The sequence below is a fragment of the Drosophila pseudoobscura genome, chromosome 3 (genome assembly GCF_009870125.1).
Source record: "Drosophila pseudoobscura strain MV-25-SWS-2005 chromosome 3, UCI_Dpse_MV25, whole genome shotgun sequence".
In the NCBI taxonomy this organism is placed as follows: domain Eukaryota; kingdom Metazoa; phylum Arthropoda; class Insecta; order Diptera; family Drosophilidae; genus Drosophila; species Drosophila pseudoobscura.
In genome coordinates, this window is record NC_046680.1 from 7741266 (window position 1) to 7761939 (window position 20674).

The 20674-nt window shown below is 47.3% G+C and overlaps 14 protein-coding genes and 2 long non-coding RNA genes across 18 annotated transcripts; 11 read left to right on the top strand and 5 right to left on the bottom strand.

Moving 5' to 3' along the window:
- Positions 1–85: 85 nt before the first annotated feature.
- Cyp6d2 (Cytochrome P450 6d2) lies at positions 86–2110 on the bottom strand. Its single transcript, XM_001360446.4, has 4 exons — positions 1264–2110; positions 753–1198; positions 444–692; positions 86–377 (listed from the first exon to the last, which is right to left on the bottom strand). The coding sequence occupies exons 1-4, from the start codon at positions 1953–1955 to the stop codon at positions 214–216; spliced, it is 1551 nt and encodes a 516-aa protein (XP_001360483.2). The 5' UTR covers positions 1956–2110; the 3' UTR covers positions 86–213.
- A 220-nt stretch (positions 2111–2330) lies between these two features.
- On the bottom strand, positions 2331–2946 carry LOC6898257 (uncharacterized). Its single transcript, XM_002138287.3, has 2 exons — positions 2642–2946; positions 2331–2575 (listed from the first exon to the last, which is right to left on the bottom strand). Exons 1-2 carry the CDS (start codon positions 2848–2850, stop codon positions 2338–2340), a joined length of 447 nt encoding a protein of 148 aa, XP_002138323.1. The 5' UTR covers positions 2851–2946; the 3' UTR covers positions 2331–2337.
- Positions 2947–2999: 53 nt separating this feature from the next.
- Positions 3000–3560, bottom strand: LOC4803830 (uncharacterized). The gene is made up of 2 exons (XM_015183888.2): positions 3279–3560; positions 3000–3212 (listed from the first exon to the last, which is right to left on the bottom strand). Exons 1-2 carry the CDS (start codon positions 3524–3526, stop codon positions 3092–3094), a joined length of 369 nt encoding a protein of 122 aa, XP_015039374.2. The 5' UTR covers positions 3527–3560; the 3' UTR covers positions 3000–3091.
- A 98-nt stretch (positions 3561–3658) lies between these two features.
- On the bottom strand, positions 3659–5095 carry LOC26533240 (uncharacterized). The gene is made up of 2 exons (XM_015183889.2): positions 3988–5095; positions 3659–3913 (listed from the first exon to the last, which is right to left on the bottom strand). The coding sequence occupies exons 1-2, from the start codon at positions 4383–4385 to the stop codon at positions 3802–3804; spliced, it is 510 nt and encodes a 169-aa protein (XP_015039375.2). The 5' UTR covers positions 4386–5095; the 3' UTR covers positions 3659–3801.
- Positions 5096–5246: 151 nt separating this feature from the next.
- On the top strand, positions 5247–6323 carry LOC4803831 (lipopolysaccharide-induced tumor necrosis factor-alpha factor homolog). Its single transcript, XM_001360448.4, has 2 exons — positions 5247–5683; positions 6135–6323. The coding sequence occupies exons 1-2, from the start codon at positions 5397–5399 to the stop codon at positions 6235–6237; spliced, it is 390 nt and encodes a 129-aa protein (XP_001360485.1). The 5' UTR covers positions 5247–5396; the 3' UTR covers positions 6238–6323.
- Positions 6324–6605: 282 nt separating this feature from the next.
- On the top strand, positions 6606–7252 carry LOC4803833 (lipopolysaccharide-induced tumor necrosis factor-alpha factor homolog). The gene is made up of 2 exons (XM_001360450.4): positions 6606–7019; positions 7081–7252. Exons 1-2 carry the CDS (start codon positions 6715–6717, stop codon positions 7181–7183), a joined length of 408 nt encoding a protein of 135 aa, XP_001360487.4. The 5' UTR covers positions 6606–6714; the 3' UTR covers positions 7184–7252.
- Positions 7253–7398: 146 nt separating this feature from the next.
- LOC6898258 (cell death-inducing p53-target protein 1 homolog) lies at positions 7399–8374 on the top strand. Of its 2 annotated transcripts, none has more exons than XM_002138288.3 (3): positions 7399–7554; positions 7646–7961; positions 8032–8374. In XM_002138288.3, the coding sequence occupies exons 2-3, from the start codon at positions 7648–7650 to the stop codon at positions 8126–8128; spliced, it is 411 nt and encodes a 136-aa protein (XP_002138324.1). In that variant the 5' UTR covers positions 7399–7554; positions 7646–7647; the 3' UTR covers positions 8129–8374. The 2 variants fall into 2 exon arrangements, with proteins under 2 accessions (XP_002138324.1, XP_015039376.1); XM_015183890.2 differs by having other exon boundaries at positions 7427–7554; positions 7634–7961.
- Positions 8375–9234: 860 nt separating this feature from the next.
- Positions 9235–9791, top strand: LOC6898259 (lipopolysaccharide-induced tumor necrosis factor-alpha factor homolog). The gene is made up of 2 exons (XM_033377505.1): positions 9235–9497; positions 9560–9791. Exons 1-2 carry the CDS (start codon positions 9367–9369, stop codon positions 9660–9662), a joined length of 234 nt encoding a protein of 77 aa, XP_033233396.1. The 5' UTR covers positions 9235–9366; the 3' UTR covers positions 9663–9791.
- Positions 9792–9886: 95 nt separating this feature from the next.
- On the top strand, positions 9887–10665 carry LOC6898260 (lipopolysaccharide-induced tumor necrosis factor-alpha factor homolog). Its single transcript, XM_002138290.3, has 3 exons — positions 9887–10232; positions 10295–10430; positions 10492–10665. The coding sequence occupies exons 1-3, from the start codon at positions 10127–10129 to the stop codon at positions 10592–10594; spliced, it is 345 nt and encodes a 114-aa protein (XP_002138326.1). The 5' UTR covers positions 9887–10126; the 3' UTR covers positions 10595–10665.
- Positions 10666–10799: 134 nt separating this feature from the next.
- On the top strand, positions 10800–11422 carry LOC4803835 (lipopolysaccharide-induced tumor necrosis factor-alpha factor homolog). Its single transcript, XM_001360452.4, has 3 exons — positions 10800–10960; positions 11026–11155; positions 11211–11422. The coding sequence occupies exons 1-3, from the start codon at positions 10858–10860 to the stop codon at positions 11311–11313; spliced, it is 336 nt and encodes a 111-aa protein (XP_001360489.2). The 5' UTR covers positions 10800–10857; the 3' UTR covers positions 11314–11422.
- Positions 11423–11509: 87 nt separating this feature from the next.
- Positions 11510–13947, top strand: LOC26534432 (uncharacterized). Of its 2 annotated transcripts, none has more exons than XR_004468618.1 (4): positions 11510–11752; positions 11810–13229; positions 13284–13662; positions 13726–13947. It is a non-coding gene; the product is annotated as an uncharacterized lncRNA (long non-coding RNA). The 2 variants fall into 2 exon arrangements; XR_004468619.1 differs by having other exon boundaries at positions 11524–11752; positions 13277–13662.
- Positions 13948–14089: 142 nt separating this feature from the next.
- LOC4803832 (lipopolysaccharide-induced tumor necrosis factor-alpha factor homolog) lies at positions 14090–14729 on the top strand. Its single transcript, XM_001360449.4, has 3 exons — positions 14090–14300; positions 14366–14501; positions 14562–14729. The coding sequence occupies exons 1-3, from the start codon at positions 14153–14155 to the stop codon at positions 14665–14667; spliced, it is 390 nt and encodes a 129-aa protein (XP_001360486.1). The 5' UTR covers positions 14090–14152; the 3' UTR covers positions 14668–14729.
- Positions 14730–14873: 144 nt separating this feature from the next.
- On the top strand, positions 14874–15577 carry LOC4803834 (lipopolysaccharide-induced tumor necrosis factor-alpha factor homolog). The gene is made up of 2 exons (XM_001360451.4): positions 14874–15265; positions 15326–15577. The coding sequence occupies exons 1-2, from the start codon at positions 14940–14942 to the stop codon at positions 15429–15431; spliced, it is 432 nt and encodes a 143-aa protein (XP_001360488.1). The 5' UTR covers positions 14874–14939; the 3' UTR covers positions 15432–15577.
- Positions 15578–15709: 132 nt separating this feature from the next.
- Positions 15710–16892, top strand: LOC6898261 (lipopolysaccharide-induced tumor necrosis factor-alpha factor homolog). The gene is made up of 3 exons (XM_002138291.3): positions 15710–16239; positions 16301–16430; positions 16493–16892. The coding sequence occupies exons 1-3, from the start codon at positions 15984–15986 to the stop codon at positions 16608–16610; spliced, it is 504 nt and encodes a 167-aa protein (XP_002138327.1). The 5' UTR covers positions 15710–15983; the 3' UTR covers positions 16611–16892.
- LOC117183519 (uncharacterized) lies at positions 16426–16813 on the bottom strand. The gene is made up of 2 exons (XR_004468620.1): positions 16721–16813; positions 16426–16601 (listed from the first exon to the last, which is right to left on the bottom strand). It is a non-coding gene; the product is annotated as an uncharacterized lncRNA (long non-coding RNA).
- A 576-nt stretch (positions 16893–17468) lies between the features above and the next one.
- RYBP (ring and YY1 binding protein) lies at positions 17469–19356 on the top strand. Its single transcript, XM_001360453.4, has 2 exons — positions 17469–17917; positions 18129–19356. Exons 1-2 carry the CDS (start codon positions 17779–17781, stop codon positions 18440–18442), a joined length of 453 nt encoding a protein of 150 aa, XP_001360490.1. The 5' UTR covers positions 17469–17778; the 3' UTR covers positions 18443–19356.
- The last annotated feature ends 1318 nt before the right edge of the window (positions 19357–20674 follow it).

Genomic DNA, 20674 nt, shown 5'->3' on the forward strand with positions numbered 1-20674 from the left:
ATCAGCTGTACTCTGTTTTTACTTTGCAAAGCTAAGCCAAATAAACGGAGAGAGAGAGAGAGGAGAGGGAGCTTAAAGCTCAAGCTTCCGTTTGTTGACCGGTAAATATTCCCTTTGTTTATTGAGAGAGATATGAAATCAAAAGCAAGTATTTTTTGCATATAACAACTATTATCGTCAATATATATATCCATTTAGTTAGAGCTCGAATTCCTACTTTCGTTTGTTCAAACGTAATTTCAGACCCTCTTTGGGCACCATGACGGGAGCAGCATCGAAGCGGAACTCCACCTCCTTGTGCGGGGCCTGAACCAGATCAAAATTGGCCAGAATTTTGGCCACTGCCACCTTGGTGTTGACCTCTCCCATGCGGAGAGCTGTGAGAAGTGCATATAACCAGATATAACCATATCAAACAAGTTCAATCTATGGTGAATCCTCACCTATGCAGTGCCTGGGACCCTCGCCAAAGGGCATGTAGGCCGCCTGGTCATAGTTCATCTTATCCGCATCGAAACGGTGCGGATCGTAACCCTCGGGGTTGGGAAAATAGACAGGGTCCCGATGAATGGCAAATAGGGAGATCAGAATGGGCGTGCCCTTGGTGATGGTATGCCTGGTGCCCGGCACGAGATAGTCCTCGGTGCACTCACGATTGAGGAAGGGCAGACCAGGATACTTGCGAAGGGTTTCTGCCATGGAAATCCAAAAGAATTCGATCGAATTCGATTAGTGATAGGCGAAGCACTCACCCTTTAGGCAGAGATCCAAGAACTTAAGATCGTGCACTGCTTCGTAGGTTAGTTTTCCCGTTCCCTCGAGATTGTGCCTCTGAAGAACTGTGTCCAGCTCGTCGCGTGCCTCTTTCAGCAGCTCCGGGTACATGGCCAGCTCGTAGAGAGTGAAAGCAGCCGCGGCCGCCGTCGATTCCGACCCAGCGACGTAGAAGAGGAAGGCCTGTGCAGCGATCTTCTCAATGGACATGGCCTTGAGCTCCTCCTGGACCGTTTCCATGTCCCACACCTCATCGTCATCCTCGCCGATCCTGCCCGTGTTGCGCAGGCGGATGAGCAGCTGCAGCAGATCCTTACGCACCACATTGTTGCTTTCCCGGAACTCGATCGTGCGCTTCATCATGTCCCGGAGAGCTGTGAGAATGGCGCTCTCAAAGCCCAGTCGATTCATCAGCTTGGCAATGCTGTGGAAATATCAGGAATTAGATATGGGTCCAGAATTGGGTATTAAAGATCGGATGGCACTCACGGTGGACAAATGAACATGGCCATGTTATGGATCTTTAGCAGCAGAGACTTGCTCCGAGCTTCTTCGTTGCTGATGGCCCGAAACTCGTTGTTGGGATTAGTAAAGCTATCGATCTCCAGGCCAAAGATCACCGACCCAATGATGTCCACCGCATAGGTGGTCATCATTTCCTTAATATCGATCTCATTGTCCGCCCCCGCCCTCTCCAGCACGCCCTTCAAGTGCTGCACCATCTTGTCCCCCACATCGTCGATCGTACCAAACATGCCCTTGATCTTGCCCGACGAGAACGATGGCGTAATTTTTTTGCGCAAGTTGCGCCACGAGGCTCCCCTCAGATTGAAGAGGTTCGCGGATAGCGGATCGTTCTTCTCGTCCACATAGACTCCGCGATCATGAAAGCTGGCAAAGTCGCTGGTCATGATCTGGCGCGCTAGCTGGGCATCTCTCACCAGAATGCTCCGTTTGTTCATCATATAAATGCCAACGATCTTGCCCTGGTGGCGTTTGTATATGTCGCTCAGGACCATGCCCAGACTCATCTCCTGCTTCATCACAGTGTCCAGTATGCCCATTGGGATCTTGGGTGTCTCCTCATCCACGCCCAATCTCTGCCAGCTGCTGTAGTGCCGCCTCACAAACTGGTACAGCAGGCCCAGTGCCAGGGTTAGCAGGGTTAGAATAGCCCACATCCTATGGCCTTCTAGTAGTTGAAATTCGTTGTGAAATCTATCCGTACTATGCGAGGAGCACACCCCTCAAAAATACACTGTATTTTCTATTGAGGGGTCTCGGGCGCTTATATGAGGGTCGCGCCTCGATAAGCTTTGCGAATGAGCGATAAAAGGCAACTGGGAACAGAGATTGCGGCGCTCTTCCAGAAAAAGTCCAAAGATGGGAGAGCTGGAGCTCTCGAGCTTTTGGCTCGTTGGAACTCTTATTTCGGCTTCGGTTTAAGAGAATCGATCCAGTACAGGTAGCCCTCTGGAGTATCGCCACCTGTTGAACCCGCGAATAGGAGGACCGACCTCTACGTTAATCAAATAAATTTAATTATTTTATTAATATTTTCTCTCATTTGTTTGCTTGACGATCCAGGGCCTGGCGCTGCTTCCCCAGTTTCTTTTCGTCCAATTGCTCCTTCTCCACCTTACGGAAGCGCTGCCAGCGTCCATTGTCCTCCACTTCGCCCCTCTGGAGCCGGAATAGGGTGCGCTTGTACCAGCTCAAAGAGATGTGACGCCCAATGAAGCAACCGCAGGCGCCGCAATAGTGATTGACATCGTGACGTCCCTCCCAGCGAATGGGATTGCTAAACGGAGAATCGATTGACATGAGAGAGAGCACGTTGTATGGGGCCGGATCTTATTGGGCCTACCAGCAGAGAAGAACGTTCAGGGTGCAGGCGATTTTCTGTAGACAGGTGACGGCCTCGCGTTCCAGGCGCGTCGTCTGCCACTGTCGGCAGGCTGGGCACTGCAGTTCCTGCGGCGCTGTGGTCAGGTGACCCACCTGTGGCACGGCCGAGACGCCGCCCCCATTCTCGTAGTCGCAGGCACTGCCGTCTAGGCTCTCGGTGCTGGCCATTTCACAGCGACGACGCACAGACCTATACTGAGACCAGAGGCAGAAAAGTATCTGTATCTAAATCTGGGTGGGCACTGTGAGACGGAGAGCGCGAGATGTTTTTTTGGAAGAAGAGCCAGCTAAGTGTTGGCCGAATAATAACGCGTTACTTATTAAAAAATTAGACAGCAGCTGGCCGATGGCATTTATTTATAGATCACTTGGCTAATTCTTGAGAACCGGCACTTCGAACGTCGGTCGGCTAAGTGGGACGCCAGTGGAAGCCCAGATGTCCCCCACATCTGCTGCAGAAGACCCGTTTGGTCTTGAGGCGGCTCTGCAGGCACGAGTACACAAAGGTCAGGGCGAAGATCGGGAAGCAGCTGCAAGGGGGTTGGGAGTTGAAAGAGAACTGCGAGAGAGTAGATATAGAAAAGTCTGCCATTTACCAGGATAGGGCGGATAGCAAACAGCTGAGCTGGCCCAGGGCCCCGGTCATCTCCACCGTCTCCGTTTTGGAGTCCTGCTGGCAGAGCGGACAGCGCACTTGGTAGCTGCTGGGGCCGATGCTGAAGAACCTCACCTGAGGCTTGCCGTCATGATGTCCCTCCAGCGTGGCCGTGGTGGCCGCCGAATTGTTGTCCACCTCCAGGTCCACATCCACCTCTTCCAATTCCTTACTCGGCTCGCTCGGCATTGCGACTGCCCAAGACAGCGCGCCAAGCAATTTGGCCACCGATTGAGCACGCGATGAGCCACTAAAGAGATGACAGAAGAGCGAGGCTCGTGCCAAAGAGACACCAGAAGAGCGGCAGATCAAGCAAAGAGATTCAGCGAAACGAAACAATGTTTTTTTTTGGAATGTATCATCTTCTCTCGTCCCAAGGTCAACAAAATTACTTAAAAACTAAATAAAACAAACGAAAAACATAAAGTGCTTCCCCATCTCCATTTCCCATCGACCAGCCATCATCATTGCCGCTTCCAGGCACCCAAGAGATAGCCGCACTTGCCACAGATGACCTTGCAGTCCTTGTTGGAGCGTCGCATGCAACAGGGATAGATGGGCAGCAGGGCAAAGCAGCTGCAACAATCGGAGACCAGCATTAAAGGAGGATCAGTGGATGGCTATACCCATACCCCATCCTGGCCACTCACCACATGGTCAGCAGTCGCTCCAGACGCACCCCCTCCTCGTGCAACCGCTCGTGGCACTCCGGGCAGTACATCTGCCGCAGGCAACTGATGTTGGTGGCGGCGGGCGCCGGCGGTGAGACCTTCTCGGCCAGCTGACCCGTGGAGTTGGACTTCTTGCAGAAGTAGTAATCCGTTCCGGGATCAATGTCCGCATAACCATAGGGATAGCCGCGATGTGGGGGCGTGGTGGCCGCCAGGAGCAGTTTGTCCAGGTCTTGGGCCGACTGCTGCTTGGCCTGGCCGCAGTTGGGATTAAGGTTGATCTCGACCAGTTCTGAGTGGAACTCCTCCTCCCACTGCGACGGGGACAACGACGACGGATCCTCGACTTGCACATTGAACTTTAGTTGCCGGCTCATGTTGTTGAACTGACGAGACAATATTTTCTATTTGCCTATAAATTGGGTTATTTCCTTACAATTGAAACATTCAAGACATAAAAAGCATTGGATCAATGTTTGCTGAGCTGAGCAGGGGAGAAGGGGTGATCTTTTGGCCAAAACCAGTTGTTCGTCTGTTTTGTCAGGCCCCCGCCGGCTCTAGACTTTGTTTGTCTAACACTATTTTCATGGCTGAAATGTTAACGGTTGCACTTGAATCCAAAGTCAAAGCGATAAAAGCTCCCGAAAGCACTTCATCGAGTGGGTGGCAAGTGAAGCTTTTCCCATAAAAACAAAACACACTTATTAACCCGTTAGGGGTCTGAAATGTAGCTGCTTAACAACAGCTGCATACGTATGTATATACATATTAAAAGCGGGTGAAAATTATATTGCGAGAAGCTGGAGTAATGATCTTTCGATGCAAAACCTGTAGAGAAGTATTTCCTAAAAGGGCCCCGACTCGCAATCATTTTTTAGAACTGGTATTTCAGAGAATGACTCTCATGGCTTGCTCTGATATCTCCGATTCACCTCATCTCACTTGCTCCAGCTCTACTTATTCCAACGATATTATTCGTTGCATTACCCTTACCCGCACCGCACCCATTTTTGTTTTAGATTAAACTATTTATTGCGAGGCAAGCAGCCATTCCACGTCAATCTATCAGTACTTTAACGCTTATTCATCAGCGGCATATTAGGGCAGTGCTACGAGGTGAATCATCATCTTCCCCGCCTCACAATCTCATTTGTTCTCTCTAAATCAACTGTACAATAAAAAACAATACAGATACAATGGATACCTTTTATGAATGTGTCTGAAAATCCCCTAGTGCTTGGAGCTCCGATAAGATTATGATAGTGGCTCTCGGGGGGAAGGTTTTGTAGGCCTCCACTCTCAGACGGCTCCTCAGTGCAACGCCAACCAGCAAACCGGACGGTACTCCAGTTTTTACAAAAAAACCCAGCACAATCGAGAACACAGACATGGACAGCAAGCAGCCTCCACCATACAGCGAGCAGAGCGGATTCACCCCGGCACAGACATATCAACCAGGTGGTCCCACACAGCCGCCGTTGTACCCACCCATGCCACAGCCGCCCCAGCAATCCACGGTGATCATTCAGACGACGACGACCTCCAATCTGGTGCCGATCGGCAGCGGCCCCACCCGCATTCGCTGCCCCTCCTGCCACGCCGAGGTGCTGACCACCGTGAAGAGCACCCCCTCGGGACGAACCCACTGCTGGGCGATGATCCTGTGCCTGTTCATGTAAGTAATGGCCCTGAAATTGGTCTTCCTCACTGGAACAGATTACACATATCGTATACATATGTATATGCTGTTCTCGAACAGAAGGTAAATAGTATTGTACATAGCAATCGCACTCTCTTATCGCCACTTGCGAGTGACAGTGAATGTGTGTGTACGAAAGAGAGTCAACTGTTATGGGTGTACCAAGACTCGAACGGGTTGTTATCGCCAGTGGAAATGGAGTTGAGTCAGATAACAAATTGACGAACAGCAGTAGAAATAGCCAGACACGTTTATTCCATCGATTGTCTGGACGACTGAACCGAATTAGGGGCTCAAATACACCGACATATGTACTGCAATCACACTAATTGGGAGATATACCATTATTATGAAACACTCTCCCCAAAACTCTACCCTTTCAGCTGTTTACTTTACTCACTCTCCGTGTATCTCTTTCTACCCATAGCTGCTGGCCCTGCGTGTGCCTGCCCTACTGCATGGATTCCTGTCAGAACGCCAACCATTACTGCCCCAACTGCAGCGCATACATCGGCACCTTCGAGAACTAATGTTCATTTCTATGTACGAGCCCTATCCATTAGCGTCACACTATGTACTATAATCAACTGTAAATATATTTGTATTAGCATCACAAGAAGACACATTAAACACAAGATTCCAACAGGAAAAGGAAATGCGATAAACTCAACGATTTGCTTACTTAGTCTAAAGCTTCTTGCATATGGTTTATACGTATGACACTTCTGATGTGTCTCACTTGCTTATAATCTTTGTTGACCATTACTTTATATCCAAAAGCATTTTCTGGATTAATTTTCTGTACATACATATGTATGCCGCTCGATTAACCCAATCGATATGGCTCGTTTACGTTTACCCATACCACTAACCATACAGTACTGTATGGTTAGTGCCCATACCAATACTAGCACCCATTTTAACCGTCATTACCGATTTCTCAGTTGAAGTTATATCGCCGGTTAGTCAGAAGAGATAACAAAGTTTTGATAGTACACCCACCCTAAATGGGTTCCCGGAACGGCTTCAGTGCATGTCATACCATGAACATGAACACCCCGCAGGTGGTAATAACCGCCGAAACCTTTGAGCCGGTCAGCCAACCAATCACCCTCACACCCGGCACTGTGGTCGCGACCCAGCAACCTATTTATAATCTCAATCAGATTGGGACAGGAGATAGCTCGCTGAAAGTTGGCTGGAAGCCGATGCAAGTTCGATGTCCCTCCTGCCAAGGTGAGGTGCAGACCAGCCTGATTACCTCCTCCACAACGACCACCCATCTATGCGCCTTGATCCTGTACATTTGCTGGTGAGTGGATTGGAATGTACGGACATTGTAGTGTCGGATAAACAGATAAACTTGATTCTAGCCTCTGGCCTTGCGTCGTCTTGCCCTACTGCTTCAACTACTGCAAGAACGTCCGGCATTTCTGCCCCAACTGTGGAAACCACATAGGAACCTATTCGATATAATGATTAGTATTTTTAAATGTATCATTACCAGAAACCGTTAATATATGTAGACCATACTTTCAAACCAAATACTCGTTTGAAATTTTCTGAAAGCACCACCGACAATGCAAGACGATCATATATTATACCTTTTCTTCAGGTGGATATAAACATATTATATTTTAAGTTGCTGAAAGCTCTGCAAAATGAAATCCAAGCGATATATTAGCACTCACATCTCTGCCGATAGACCTATCGATATCACAAATAGCCGAACACGACTGCACATTCGTTTCAACTTTCGACTTCATTTTCAGTACGTTTTCAGCTCTTTTCCGCAGGGTTTTGCATTCATGGAGAAGAAGACACTTCGTTATCGCTAGCACTTTACAGTAAGTGGACAGGTTGCGAGCTTTTACAGTTTTTTCGAGTAATATGCTCTCTGGAAAACACTTCGAGTATACATCCAAGCTATCCGAACAGATATGGCAGATTACAGCAAACTGGGATCACCACCGGCTTACATGGACGAGGCATCGGCTCCACCGCATACTGAAATGAATCAGTATGCACCACAATATGATCCACAGGAAATCTATCCGCCGCTGCAGCCACCTGCCCAGGTTCCACCGCCTCAGGTTGCACCTCCTCAGGTGGTCCACCACACCACTACTGTTGTAGTTAATAGCAACCAGCGGGGCATGGTCTGCCCCCAGTGCAACGCCCGTATACGAGTGCGCACCGAATTCCATCCCACGGGCAAAACCTATTGCCTGGCAGCTCTGCTCTGCCTTTTCCTGTAAGTATATATAAGTGTACTGCGATGAGTAATCGTCGATCGCGCTGAATAAATAAATTGTGTTCGTTAGGTGCTGGCCCTGCGTCTGTGTGCCCTGCTGCTGCAACTGCTGCTACAAGACCAGCCAATTCTGCCCCAACTGCAACGCCTGCCTGGGCTCGTTCTAAGGCACCCAGTGAACATTTATTTGCACACAATCGACATGTGTGTGTATCAACATATGTACATACATGCATACTAACATAATCATAAACATACATACATATATACGTACATATGTATATACATAAAGACTTGATCATACAATAACATACTCGACGAAGATGGAAATAAACAGATTCATATTTCTGCTTACAGTAAGCGAAAAAATAAAGGCTTTGCAAGCGAAACGGATTCCGGGAAATCCCATAAAAGTATTTGCGTTTTCTGTTGTTTTTTACTGGGCAACATTGTTGCTGCAACATGTGGCGTGCTTCCGGCTTCTACCGATTGTCATTCGTGTTGGCCATGTGCGGGTCCCGGTTTTCCACTTGCGAATTTGAAATCATTTCCATTTTGGCGGCACCTGAATTCGGATTATTCCGCAAATTTCTTCTTGAGTGATTGATAAGGCACCTATAAGCTTGTGAGTATATACGATACCTTTAGAAGCTGTGTCAATACCTCAACCCGAGTTCAGTGCTTTCTACAATAGATTAGGTATGGTTTGTCTTGAGGTGTTGCCCCGGCCACAATTCAAAGCATTGTTCCTCGCTCCGCCAGGAGTAACTGAACCACGACACGCATAGGCCTGCCTGGTCATGTGAAGAGATTGTGAGGGCGGTAAGCATTGGACGGCTGGACACACCCTTGGCCTAATGATGATACTAACGTCGGGCCGAGTCTGAATATAAATAGATTTTTTTGTTGACTTTGGGAGGGAGGGCAAACAAAATTGGCAAGGTACTAGTGCCGTCTTGTCCGTGGTGATTGTTTAGAAAGGGTAGCAATGGAGATGAGGAACACTGAAGAGAATGACGGCATCCAAAGCATACTTTCGAGTTTGCTCCGCCATCTGACATCAGAGGAGATGGAAGGGTCTCTTGCGGGTCGGTCTCTTGCGGCAAGTGGATGGATGACATCAGAGGAAGTCGACTGGCGCTGAAAAGTTTTCGAGTAAATTTCAACACGAAATTAACAGAGATAAGGTCGCGCGCAACTTGTATGCATGTGTCGCTTCTATGCAATTATAATCTCCACCGGGTGCTATAGAGGGTCTCTGTGGAATTCCGAAATTAATTCATGTTTCATGTCCAATTCCACTTGCACGCGAACCAGTAGTTGTCCCCACGGGACTCAAGGTCGGTGCAGCAATCGATAATCTGTTGGGTCTGCCTGCGCTTTTTGCAGCAGTATCATCAGTATCATGTCCTCACCCGTCGGTCCAGAGCCCAGCAACCTGATCTGCCCCAGCTGCCACCAGAACGTGACCACGCGCACCGAGCCAAAGGCCTCGACCAAGACGCACTTGATAGCGCTGATCATGTGCCTGACCTGGTAAGTGGGATCGAACCAAATACCGCAATCCATTAAGCCCAATTCTCTTCATTCTCTATTAGCCTCTTTCCCTGCGCGTGCTGCCTCTACTGCACGGAATGTGCTCGCAACACGGCACACTTCTGCCCCTCCTGCAACGCCTACATTGGATCCTACGAGCGTTGACTGGAAGCCAGGCTTTCTCTGGTCTGCTCCCCAGCAGCCATGCCGGAATGCTACGCTACTTTTTCTAAATCTACATTGTATATCATTGCCTCGCACAAGCATTTATTCTTACGCAGCATTTTGATGTCAAGCAAAATATTGTAGTGTAAGATTGAGCTTATTTTGTTCCACAGCGCAACAATAAAATCATCAGTTGATAACGTTTCAAAAATATCACTGGAATATCTAAAATTGAATACTCTCCTAACCTACATTACGATTACGCCCATTCTCACCCCATACGTTTATATATGTAAGTACATATGAAACCATTATAGTAAGTTCAGGGCCACGCGTCGCAAATTGGAGTGCCCCGAAATGGGTGGATATTAGTGGAATGGAGGGTTCTTCGTCATGGCCAGCAGGTGACATGTGGCCGCAGATATAAAGCAAGGCCAGGCCCGCTCCTATTTGAGCACTCAGCCATGGACGTGGACCTCAAGAGAACAGCCTACCCTTACATGGCGTCACCGGGGCCTGTACTTGTTCCAGGAACGCAGCAAAACCCGGTTTTGGTGATCAATGCCAATGGTAAGTGAGTGTTGGGGTGATTGTGGAAATGATTCTATTCATCAGATTTCCCCCTGCTACAGGGGAGGCACAGTCCAAGCTGGGACCTGTGGCCCAGATCCTGTGCTGTCCCCATTGCCGATCCACGATGGAGTCCCGTCTGGAGCCCCGAGTGACGAAGCACACCCATGCCTTTGCCTTTGCTCTCTGTCTGACGGGGTGAGTCTCGGCCATCGGCAGGGGATGCCGTCATTCCATTCATTCCACCCTCTGCTCTTAGCCTTCTCTGCCTGGTGCCGCTGCCCTACTGTCTGAAGAGCTGCCAGAGCGTGGACCACTACTGCAGCCACTGCAATCGGTTCCTTGGAAAAGCTTCCAGTTAATCTTTGTTTCATAAATATCAAGAAAAACATAAAACTTGGCAGAGCCAAGTATAAACCCACAAATTTCAGCACTATGATAGCGACGCTATCGCGCCCTCTCTCCCACATACGAACATACATACATACGCAGACATACTATTCACTTGTAAAATCTGAATTGACGAGACCTTCCGCTGGACAGCTACGTAGTTAGAACTTTAGTTCCGGCCCGAACACCGAGCGCTTCACACATCCAACGGAAATAGCCATAGTAATAGCCAGTAATGGATTATAAGGGCACCGCTCCGCCAGAATACGGCCAATTTGATATGCCAGAGGTTCCCCATCAGGTGGTTGTCCAGCCAGCGGCTGCTGTGACAATGCAGGGTAAGTACGACACCTGAAGGATTCCTGGAGTACATATATTCAAATCGTCTCAATTCGTCGCGCAGCCCCCAATGTGCTGGGCGATATTCCAGCTATGGCCACATGCCAGAGCTGTGGCTCCCGAAGGGAGACGGCCGTCACCTTTGAGCCCAACACTAAAACACATCTTCTGGCTCTCGGCATTTGCCTGTTGGGGTAGGTTAAACACAATCGAAACAGGGACATCGGGGACTAATCCTTTTCTTGGCAGGGGCATATGCTGCGTCTGCATTCCCTACTGCACCAATTCCTGCCAGACGGCCAAGCACAATTGCAGCAGCTGTGGTGCCTACCTGGGGTCCTACAGCAACTAGATTCGAGAGGATTTTTTGTATTTTTTCCCGTAGTTATCTCACAATCAAAATTATATATACACATACTATATATTGTGAAATTGATTATGAATAAAAGCACTCGCTAGCATTCCGTTCAAGACTTATCAGCTGGTCTCCCGGGACTTCTAAGTATTCGGGAGACTTAAACGGAAACTGAGATTAAAAAAATGACGCAGACCAGAGCTGGCTGCAGCCTCAGTACCGAAACGATGTTTGCTCGGAGAAGACCTGCAGGGAAAATGCGCTCGCAAGAAGTCTATAGAAATCTCACTCAGCCGCCGGAAGCTCCGGGTCCGCCGCCAGAACCTGCGCCGGAAGAGTATGGTGACGACAGCTGCCCCCACTGCGATGCAGCCCCAATGGTCGGAAAGCGACATTCAAGGCTAAGTTGGTGGCAGAAACTTCGGGCCAGTCTATCGTGAGTATTTAAAGAGTAAGAATATTGAATTTCATTATTTCATGGAGTGCATTTCAGGCCCCTCTATTGCTTTCGCTTTCGATATAAAACGATCTTTAAGTGCCGGTCGTGCGGCTGGCGGACCTCTTCACCCAGTTTCTCGAAAAGATGCATCTATGAATGCAAAAATACTACAGGAATCGCATCATGAATGGAAAAGAAAGGAAGGAAGATGGCTATTATTTTAAGAGTTCTTTAACTAATTAGATTTCATGAAGTTATGGCTGTAGAAACGGAGTAATTGGTCAAAATCAGGATCCCAACAGAAATAACGAAAATATGAATATTTGCCAAATGTGAAGGGGATTATAAAATTATATCTATATCTGAGGCATAATTTTCAGGAGGTACACTAAAAAGGAAGAGAGAGAGAGAGGGACTCGTTGATAAAGCTTTCCGCAACTGGTGGCACATTTTTGTTGAGAGAACTGTTGCAGCAAGAGCAACCAGCAACGTGTTGAGAGAGTTGTTGCAGCAGGAGAAATGTTGATAGAACTGTTGCATCAGGAGTCATCAGCCACATGTTGCTCCATGACTTATCCGGAAGAAAATTACATTGCCGGGACTTGTAACTTGTACATTTTAAAGAATAAATCAGAGGTCATGATTGCGGTGTATCGTAATGGCTTACATTCGTATCTCAATTTATAATTTTATACAATGCCTTACAATTTTACCAAATTTATAAAAAACCAGAGCTTCGAGCAGACATCAACTGCAACATACAGTGATAGCTATATATATGTCCAGGGGCTTTGCCAAAAGCTGTCACTCCTCCTGTTACGCCCAGGCCTAAATATTCCACACACCTCCTCCAGCTGCACCGCTGCCCCCACGCTTTGCGTAACGCATGTGCAATCAATAGGTATGGGAATTTGAGATGGGGTACATTTTGAAATATTTTTATCAAATAACAACTATTATTATTTAATTGCGTCTGAGTGAGTAATCCGAGGACGAATCTTCCGACAGTTCGGACGATTGGGATTAGAGTATAAAAGATCATTTTGCAAAACGCAGTCCCAGAAAGATGGTCAAAGGGGAGGACCCCAACCATTCCAAATTTTGAACTGACAGACAAGATCCGAAAATGGGAAAAGAATTGAATTTTTCTAAGATTAAATGAAGATACTACATAGGATAATACAATAGTGAAACTATTGAAATCAACACACGTTTCCGAAAATAAATGTATGTCCAGAAAAATGTGTATATATATGTACATATGTGTGTATTCTACTTAATTCCCGGGATGAAAAGCTAACCTGTTAATGAAGCTCACGGCAGCTGATAGCAACATTGTTGCACAGTTGCACACAGGGACAGGATGCATGTTGCACATACAAACTCTAGAGCTTATGGTCCAGGAATCAGTTCTCTGTGTGACGTCTCAACTGCTGTTTGAAAGTGCGGAAAAGTGCATTTCTCGTATCCAAAGGTGCGTCTGCAGCCTCTGATAAGGTCAATAAAGCTGTACCCTCATAGCTTTTAGCCCGAAACCGTTTGTGCGTGGGATACCAGGCGCATCCAGAGCTAACTCCCCCGCAGAGCTCTATTTTTGAGCTGCACCTGGGCATTGCTATTTTATCGGAATCAGAGTGTGCTCAGGCATCATTCGCGAACTGAATGCCGTACAAACTGCTTCCACAATACGGCCCGGCGGCACTTGTTGCGTTGTTTGTGGACTGGCGTGAAAACCTAAAGAAGGAGATAAGAGCTAATGTGATTGCTGCTAGGATGGCAAAGTACCGGATTCACCACAAGTATCACCGTATTCCAATCGAATGCTGTCCCAGATGCAAGTCAACGGCCGTCAAGTTGGAAATCCGTACTAGTCGCTCGGGATGGAAGAAACTAAAGAAGAATTTGGTGTAAGCAATTCGGTGTGCGCCTGGTATTATCTGAATAATAATATTCCCGTGAATTCATTTCAGCGAACTATGCTTCTGTCGGCCATACATTCCAGCGGGCATGTATACGCAGGGTCATACATGCCGATCCTGCGGCTGGATGGACGTAATTAAGATATGTTAAAGGAATACAATATTATATATATATATATACATGCATATACGAGTATACTCACGAACATTCAGATAACCAATATGATCAAATATTAATTACGATCAAATATTATTCCGCGTTCTTCAAAGTTATTCCACTTGTTGTTTCTGTCTTATAAAACGGGTGGAAGGGAAAAAGCTCTAAAATTAGCTGAGCCGAGCAAGCAGCGCATAGATAAGACAGTGCAAAAGCTAGCAGGAAAGCAGAGCTTTTGGCCAAAAGCACTGTTGTTGTAGTAAATTTGTTGCGCGAAAGTTCGTCGTTTGAAATCAGTTCTCTGTCGACCATCAAACGGAAATGCAGTACAATCAGCCACAGCCTGGAGCCGGTGGCTATCCGTACCAGCCGCAGCCCCCAAGCTACGAGCAGGCCATACATGTCCCGGGTCCACCTCCCGTCAGAGTTCAGGTCCAGGGTGCGCCACCACCCGTGGTGATCATTCAGCGTGAGTGGCCTATTGTGGCATCTATTTCTCTGTCCAAGCCGGGCTGAGGCTATGATTTCTTCCAGACCAAGCTGCTTTGCCTGTGGGTCCTGACGCCAGCTTCATTACCTGTCCCCACTGCCATGTCCAGAAGCTGACCCGCGTCGAATATGCGCCCAGTGTGCGCACCCACTGCATGGCCGCCCTCCTCTGCATCATTGGGTAAGATCTAATGTCGTTTTTGTCTTGGTTATCTAATCTTTAACTGGTCCACGTAAACAGCCTCTGGTGCTTCGCCTGCCTGCCCTACTGCGCTACCAGTTGCATGAATGCCAACCATTTCTGCGGCAACTGCAACAAGTTCGTGGGCGTCTACAGTAGCGACTAGTCGCTATGGGGATCGATACTTTCCGAATAAACAAACCGACCCGATCCCATCACACCATCACATATCATATACGAGTGCGAACATTTTTGCCTGGGTGTCGACAGACGAAAGACATTTTTCCCCATAGTGTAAACAGACGGGCCAGAAAGCTTTTCCACCACTAAACGGCTTTAATTGATAAGAAGCGATACGAGTCAACAATTTTTCGGTGCGTTCCATTGCCTTGACGTTCACCGACGAGTCATTTGTCCATTCACACCCCGAAAATCAATATGGAACCCGTTTATCCAGCCGCTCCACTGGAGGCCTCGAAGGGTACAGGAGAAGCCCTCGCCGAGCACCAGCAGCTGCTGACACCGTCACCTCCGAGCTACGATCAGGCCACATCCTCTCCGGCACTCACTACAGGACCCGCAGCGACGCCAGCACCAACTGCAGCTCCGGCCCAGCATACAGTGGTGGTGGTTCCTGGATCAATTTACGGCCCAGAGCCCATGGACATCCAGTGTCCCTACTGTCACAATTACGCGCGCACCCGCGTCTCCTATCGGCCCAACTCGCGCACCCATCTGATTGCCCTGATTTTATGCCTCTTCCAGTGAGTAATGCTGGCTAATTTCTGCTTCTACTGCGGTAATCTGATATCTTCCTATTACAGGCTTTACTGCTGTGTGTGCCTGCCGTACTGCATTGGCAGTTGCATGAACACTAACCACTACTGTGGCATGTGCGACCACTATCTTGGCAGCTACCAGCGCAAATGAGGCGTATGTGGGGAGGCCGGGTACTATGATCTGGGATTGAGCTTTTGATGGCCTTCTGTATCTGTTTTGTCGCTCTTTTCATGCTTCACATTTATAAAATACTTAGATAATAAACTGTTGATGGTCGTCAACCAGTGTTTACTGTATCTGTGGCCGCATCCTATGCTTGTACGTGAGATAGGTTGAGTATACATCCCATTGTGTGCATTAGATAAAACTTCAAGCAACAAACTTGTACAATTTCAAAGATATTTTTCGTTTTGCAATTGCCGAAAAGGTTGCCCAACCGCCCTCCGAAAGCTTTCAAGCTCGCTCTGTGAAGCGATCTAAGCCAAAACTTGAATCTGTAGGCAGTAGATGGCAGAGAGCGAAACGGAAGAGACGACCAGCGACGCCAATCTGTGAATTCGCACAGTAAACAAAAACCAAGTTGGAATTACACATACACTACAGGCATACACACATATATGTATATGTATATAATATAGAAGTGGAAGAACTTGAATCTCTTACCTGCAAACAATTGAAAGCTGAACTTCGCACTCGACGGCAATGGATCAAAAGCGGGCCATGCTCTATCCGCAGGTGGATTTCAACACGCCCAGCGCACCGTCGCCGACGCCGACGCCAACGAGGGAGTCGGTTGGACCTGAGCTGGTGCCTGTGGAAGCTCCGCCATCGTACGATGTGGCAATAGGCTCAAACGCAGTGACTGTTCCAGCAATACCAGCAATTGCAGTCACCCAACAACCGCCGCATGTGGTATACGAGTATGAGCAACCAGCACAGCCGACAGTTGTCCAAATGGGTATGTAATTTCTTGGCTATTTTGTTAGGCCATCTCTGACGTCATGGCTGTCTAATTGCAGACACAATGAACTTGGGTCCAAATCCCTGCAGAGTACTGTGCCCGGCCTGCGGGGCCCAGAAGACCACGCGTATGACCCACACGGCCAATTCGCGCACGCATATGGGAGCTGGACTTTTATGCCTGGTGGGGTGAGTCCGAAATCCATAGCTTCCGTGTGCGCATTCGTATTAAACATTCTCATTTCGCTCAGGTGGTGCTGTTTTGCCTGCTTTGTTCCCTACTGCATGAACAGTTGTCGCACTGGCAATCACTACTGTCGCAAGTGCAACACTTTCCTCGGCGCATATAGTCCCAACGGACTGAAATGAAGATAAGACTACGATGAGATGTGATCTGGTGGTACCTACTACATATCTAACACAAACAAGAGCTTCTATCTCAGCTGTTTGCATAGTTATTTGCAAATGAATATATTAACCTTAAACAAAACAAAAGCTTCTTGTTGCTGTCGCCTGGCCTTTGGCGCACCATCTAAGAGCACCGCGTTGGCGTAGGTCGACGTGCATCGTCACTATGCTGCTTCTTAGCCTTAAATAATGTTTAATATATTAATGTAATGTTTAATAAAACGCGAAGAACTTTCCGTTGAATATTTGCGCTATTTTCGATAGTGCTGCCACCTCGTCGGCGATTATTCTGTAATCGATACATCAAAATTGAGCAACACTAACGATTTTTCTCTTACGTTACATTACGTTTTATTTGTTTAACGTTTTTCGCAAAATAAAAACTTTTTTTAGGCAAAATCAAGTAAAAGCAAGTATTTAAAATAGGATAGTAAAGTAGAAAATTGATTAATTAATCGGATAAAATTATGTGAGCAGGGCTGAGAGTCTTAGTTACGCAGAATTATTCAACGGAATATTAAAATTAAGCAATAGCAACGATTTTTCTCTTACGTCTTATTAAGTCTTTTTTTCATTTGACCTTCTTCGCTAAAACCTTATTTTAGACTAAATCCAACAAAAGCAAGACTTTAAAATCAACCAGTCAAGTGCAAAATAGATTCATTATTTGTATAAAAATATGTGAACATAGCAGGGCGTTCTTTCTAGCTAGTAATATTCGACGGAATATCAAAATTGAGGAATATGTATAATAATCTTGAGATCGTCAGTATACTTACGGTATATTTTTAAAATTGGACGGTATATTTTGGTATATTTCTAAGGGTCGGACGGGAGTCCGACGGTCCGCGGTCACACTGGCAGAAAGTTTTTTCACAACAAAAAACCTCCGAATAAGATCTAATTAACCATCCAATGTTTGTTGGTAGCATTAAGAAACGCTTCTAAGCAAGTTGTGCGTGTGTGCCAGAAGGCTGCACCCCAGAATTGCCAGCATTTGCGCTGCGTTTCGGCAGCCACAACAACAGCAGCAATAGCAGCAGCAGCAGAGGCAGCAACAACAACGGTGGAAAAGGAAAATTCAGCCCAGCTGCATTTCACTTAATCGCCACCACAGGCAGTTTCTATTATGGACAAGAAATCATCGCCCGTGCGACGACAAAAGCGCCAAGCGAAAGTGATTGAAGACAACTTTTGGGACTGCAGCGTCTGCACGTACAGGAACTCGGCCGAGGCGTTCAAGTGCCGCATGTGTGACGTGAGGAAAGGTGAGTGACCTCGATTTCATTTGCGGCCACAGCGGCTGCGACAGTGGCAACGGCTGCGAATGTGGCCGCTGCGTCATATTTCAATTACCCGTGAAGGACGGCGAATAATCGTTCGCTGTGCGCGTAATTTGTTTTCTTTGCTCTTGTCAAATGACGATGTTCTCCTCCACTCACTATCACTCTCTTCGTTCCTTCCCTTCACACCGCTTAGGAACCTCCACGCGAAAGCCTCGCCTGAACTCGGCGCTAGTCGCACAGCAGGCAGCCACACTGCCCGGAGCCAGCGGAAACATGCCCAACGGTAAATCCGCCTCCAGTTCACGGCACGGGAGTGGACATGACAGGCAGCGCCACAAAAGATACCCGGCCCGATTGAAGAACGTTGATCGCTCCACGGCGCAGACACGAGAGGTTACCGTCAACTCCGTCACCGTCTTCATCACAGAGTACAAGGCGAAGCCGGTGAGCAGCCGGCGCGAGTCCAGCGAGCAGAGCTTCAGCGAGAGCAACGACAGCCGGAGTTAATTTGCGGCCCGTTGCCAGCCCAAGCCCGTGCTACCTTTTGATATTGTGCGCCACGATTCCCCAGGCCCCGACCCGCCCTGCCTCTTTCCCTCGTCTAAGTGTACAAGTAACAAATTGTAAATTCTAACTGTTAGGCCCGAAACATATGTAAATCGAAATCACCATAAGTTATTGAGTATTAGGCAACGTTCGAAGCCCCCCGGTGCATGGCTTCAGCGACTTCCAGCCCTGGCCAGTAGGGGGCAAAAACAGAGCGGGACAAAAGATAGTAACGCATTTACACGACCCTCTGCAGCCCCCTGCGAATGTGCTACCCCTGTATATATTCTACCAACAGATACTGTATGTATCCATCTCGTATTGTAATTCTAATTCCTAATTTATTATCGCTGAATGCATATTCTGTATATGTATGTTTTATCATGTATATTTTCGACAAGGATATCGTTTATTTAATAAGTTTTCAATTAAAATATGATTTAAAGAAAGCTAATCTCGCTGTTAAGAGTGAATCTGTGTGAAGTCCAATCACCCGCAACATGGTTTTGTGTGTTAGTAACCGCTTTTTTTTAATACTAGGCAATGCTGCTGTCTACGAGGAGAGGAGAAGATATATCGATGTAGCATGGTTATAGACAATTTGATAATTTTAATTCTTTTGTATACAAGACTGATTAATAGTTACCACAAAATAAAACACAGATGCATGCATGCAACCTCCAAAGGACCCAGGCCACACTCCAGGTTCTATTTTGTTCACATAGGCAACCCTCCAAGCAAACAATAGAAAAATACTCGAACGAATAACAATACAAGTTTTGTACTTAGCAGAGCCCCAAAGGCTCTTCTCCGCCATATACCTAATTAGAAAACGAAAACGATGAATTTTGATATATTAAATATTGGATAAAGGATATAATGGTTTATAATGTGCTTGATATTTGCATTTTGAGATAGATTATTTAGCCCCACAACTTACACCCAAGTCACACCCAGACGGCACTTAGTCGCCATTAATAAGGCCACTAATGGACCCCACAGCATTGGAGATACAGCTCACTCGAATACAATACTGCCCTGCCGTGCCGGACTGAGTGATGCAAGAATAACTTCCAGTAAAACCAACTTCAGCTTTGATTAAACAATAAACACCTATACAAATAGTTTATAAATGATGCTTAGAGCTGGTGAAGCATTAAACAATAAACCTGCACTTACTCACACATCCATTGACGCATTCACATAAGCCCATTCACACACAAAAACCCACACAAAGTTGATTAAAAACTTAAATTCAAAATGTAAAGCATTCAATTTTAAAACATTAAAGTACATTAAATAAATTTCAGAATTGCTACTTGAAATCCGTGTCGTACCATCTGAAATTATCTCGTTTGCCAAGGTACTTTTACAGGTTGCACCTATGGATGGCATTCCGCCTTAAAGTTGAAAGGTCTTTAAAGGCGGTGGACCAACAGCAGCCAACCAGCAAGCAACCCCTCGGTGTGGATGGATGCCAGTACATCCACCATCGTTCCACTCAGAGACCCAGCAGGACCAGGGGACCACCCACGCGCTGCCTTTGTCTATGGCTATCTGAGTGTGTGTGTGTGTCTTCTGGAGGGGAGGACATCATCTGTGTATCTGCTTACGCGTGCTCTCAGCTCTAGTTTGGGTCTCAGTCGAGACCCAGACCGAGTTTCAGTTTCAGCTGAAGCTACTGTCTCTCCTATGGTCGAGGGCTACGCCTTTGGCAGCTGCCTCAACTTTTCGCACAGCGCACATCGCACGCTTCGCAAATAAATTACAAATTGTTTCGTTCCAGCGCAGCTACTACTTACCCACACACACACACAGAGTCCTCCCCCTTTATTCTCTGTGTGTGTGTGTGGAGCATTCCCTCCCCCCAGATCAAGCTCCAGCTCCAGCTCCATCTCCACCCTCTCACCGACTCCAACACTCCGCAGCCCGCACACACAATTCGTTTCGAACATTCTAGCCTGACGTTCGAAATTTTCCCGTTCGCATTTTCTCTAAAATGTTAAAATTCACCAGGCCCTGGCCCCACACCTACATCATGCCGCCACGCCACCCATTGGCCTCCCCCCGGCGGCACGGCACAGGACCTGCGTTATCAGTGCCGCACTCTGTGCGCTTATCTTCCATGTACGTTTCGTTCTTGGGTTCTGTTTCATTCGTTTGTTCGCTGCTCCTTGCGCCGCGTCCGCTGTT

Bases quoted from the DNA above. Each gene is read 5' to 3' on its own strand.
- LOC4803834 (XM_001360451.4), top strand. From the start codon at position 14,940: ATGGAACCCGTTTATCCAGCCGCTCCACTGGAGGCCTCGAAGGGTACA. The intron at 15,266-15,325 runs GTGAGTAATGCT...TTCCTATTACAG, and splicing joins CTGATTTTATGCCTCTTCCA to GCTTTACTGCTGTGTGTGCC.
- LOC6898258 (XM_002138288.3), top strand. From the start codon at position 7,648: ATGGCAGATTACAGCAAACTGGGATCACCACCGGCTTACATGGACGAG. The intron at 7,962-8,031 runs GTAAGTATATAT...TGTGTTCGTTAG, and splicing joins GCTCTGCTCTGCCTTTTCCT to GTGCTGGCCCTGCGTCTGTG.
- LOC6898259 (XM_033377505.1), top strand. From the start codon at position 9,367: ATGTCCTCACCCGTCGGTCCAGAGCCCAGCAACCTGATCTGCCCCAGC. The intron at 9,498-9,559 runs GTAAGTGGGATC...ATTCTCTATTAG, and splicing joins CTGATCATGTGCCTGACCTG to CCTCTTTCCCTGCGCGTGCT.
- RYBP (XM_001360453.4), top strand. From the start codon at position 17,779: ATGGACAAGAAATCATCGCCCGTGCGACGACAAAAGCGCCAAGCGAAA. The intron at 17,918-18,128 runs GTGAGTGACCTC...CACACCGCTTAG, and splicing joins CATGTGTGACGTGAGGAAAG to GAACCTCCACGCGAAAGCCT.
- LOC4803835 (XM_001360452.4), top strand. From the start codon at position 10,858: ATGGATTATAAGGGCACCGCTCCGCCAGAATACGGCCAATTTGATATG. The intron at 10,961-11,025 runs GTAAGTACGACA...TTCGTCGCGCAG, and splicing joins GGCTGCTGTGACAATGCAGG to CCCCCAATGTGCTGGGCGAT. The intron at 11,156-11,210 runs GTAGGTTAAACA...TTTTCTTGGCAG, and splicing joins CTCGGCATTTGCCTGTTGGG to GGGCATATGCTGCGTCTGCA.
- Cyp6d2 (XM_001360446.4), bottom strand. From the start codon at position 1,955: ATGTGGGCTATTCTAACCCTGCTAACCCTGGCACTGGGCCTGCTGTAC. The intron at 693-752 runs GTGAGTGCTTCG...TTTCCATGGCAG, and splicing joins CTTGGATCTCTGCCTAAAGG to AAACCCTTCGCAAGTATCCT. The intron at 378-443 runs GTGAGGATTCAC...CACTTCTCACAG, and splicing joins GGGTCCCAGGCACTGCATAG to CTCTCCGCATGGGAGAGGTC.
- LOC6898260 (XM_002138290.3), top strand. From the start codon at position 10,127: ATGGACGTGGACCTCAAGAGAACAGCCTACCCTTACATGGCGTCACCG. The intron at 10,233-10,294 runs GTAAGTGAGTGT...CCCCTGCTACAG, and splicing joins TTTGGTGATCAATGCCAATG to GGGAGGCACAGTCCAAGCTG. The intron at 10,431-10,491 runs GTGAGTCTCGGC...CTCTGCTCTTAG, and splicing joins TTTGCTCTCTGTCTGACGGG to CCTTCTCTGCCTGGTGCCGC.
- LOC6898261 (XM_002138291.3), top strand. From the start codon at position 15,984: ATGGATCAAAAGCGGGCCATGCTCTATCCGCAGGTGGATTTCAACACG. The intron at 16,240-16,300 runs GTATGTAATTTC...GTCTAATTGCAG, and splicing joins GCCGACAGTTGTCCAAATGG to ACACAATGAACTTGGGTCCA. The intron at 16,431-16,492 runs GTGAGTCCGAAA...CATTTCGCTCAG, and splicing joins GGACTTTTATGCCTGGTGGG to GTGGTGCTGTTTTGCCTGCT.
- LOC4803831 (XM_001360448.4), top strand. From the start codon at position 5,397: ATGGACAGCAAGCAGCCTCCACCATACAGCGAGCAGAGCGGATTCACC. The intron at 5,684-6,134 runs GTAAGTAATGGC...TTCTACCCATAG, and splicing joins ATGATCCTGTGCCTGTTCAT to CTGCTGGCCCTGCGTGTGCC.
- LOC4803830 (XM_015183888.2), bottom strand. From the start codon at position 3,526: ATGCCGAGCGAGCCGAGTAAGGAATTGGAAGAGGTGGATGTGGACCTG. The intron at 3,213-3,278 runs GTAAATGGCAGA...ACCCCCTTGCAG, and splicing joins TTGCTATCCGCCCTATCCTG to CTGCTTCCCGATCTTCGCCC.
- LOC4803832 (XM_001360449.4), top strand. From the start codon at position 14,153: ATGCAGTACAATCAGCCACAGCCTGGAGCCGGTGGCTATCCGTACCAG. The intron at 14,301-14,365 runs GTGAGTGGCCTA...GATTTCTTCCAG, and splicing joins ACCCGTGGTGATCATTCAGC to ACCAAGCTGCTTTGCCTGTG. The intron at 14,502-14,561 runs GTAAGATCTAAT...CCACGTAAACAG, and splicing joins GCCCTCCTCTGCATCATTGG to CCTCTGGTGCTTCGCCTGCC.
- LOC26533240 (XM_015183889.2), bottom strand. From the start codon at position 4,385: ATGAGCCGGCAACTAAAGTTCAATGTGCAAGTCGAGGATCCGTCGTCG. The intron at 3,914-3,987 runs GTGAGTGGCCAG...CGATTGTTGCAG, and splicing joins GAGCGACTGCTGACCATGTG to CTGCTTTGCCCTGCTGCCCA.
- LOC4803833 (XM_001360450.4), top strand. From the start codon at position 6,715: ATGGGTTCCCGGAACGGCTTCAGTGCATGTCATACCATGAACATGAAC. The intron at 7,020-7,080 runs GTGAGTGGATTG...ACTTGATTCTAG, and splicing joins TTGATCCTGTACATTTGCTG to CCTCTGGCCTTGCGTCGTCT.
- LOC6898257 (XM_002138287.3), bottom strand. From the start codon at position 2,850: ATGGCCAGCACCGAGAGCCTAGACGGCAGTGCCTGCGACTACGAGAAT. The intron at 2,576-2,641 runs GTAGGCCCAATA...TTCTCCGTTTAG, and splicing joins CTGAACGTTCTTCTCTGCTG to CAATCCCATTCGCTGGGAGG.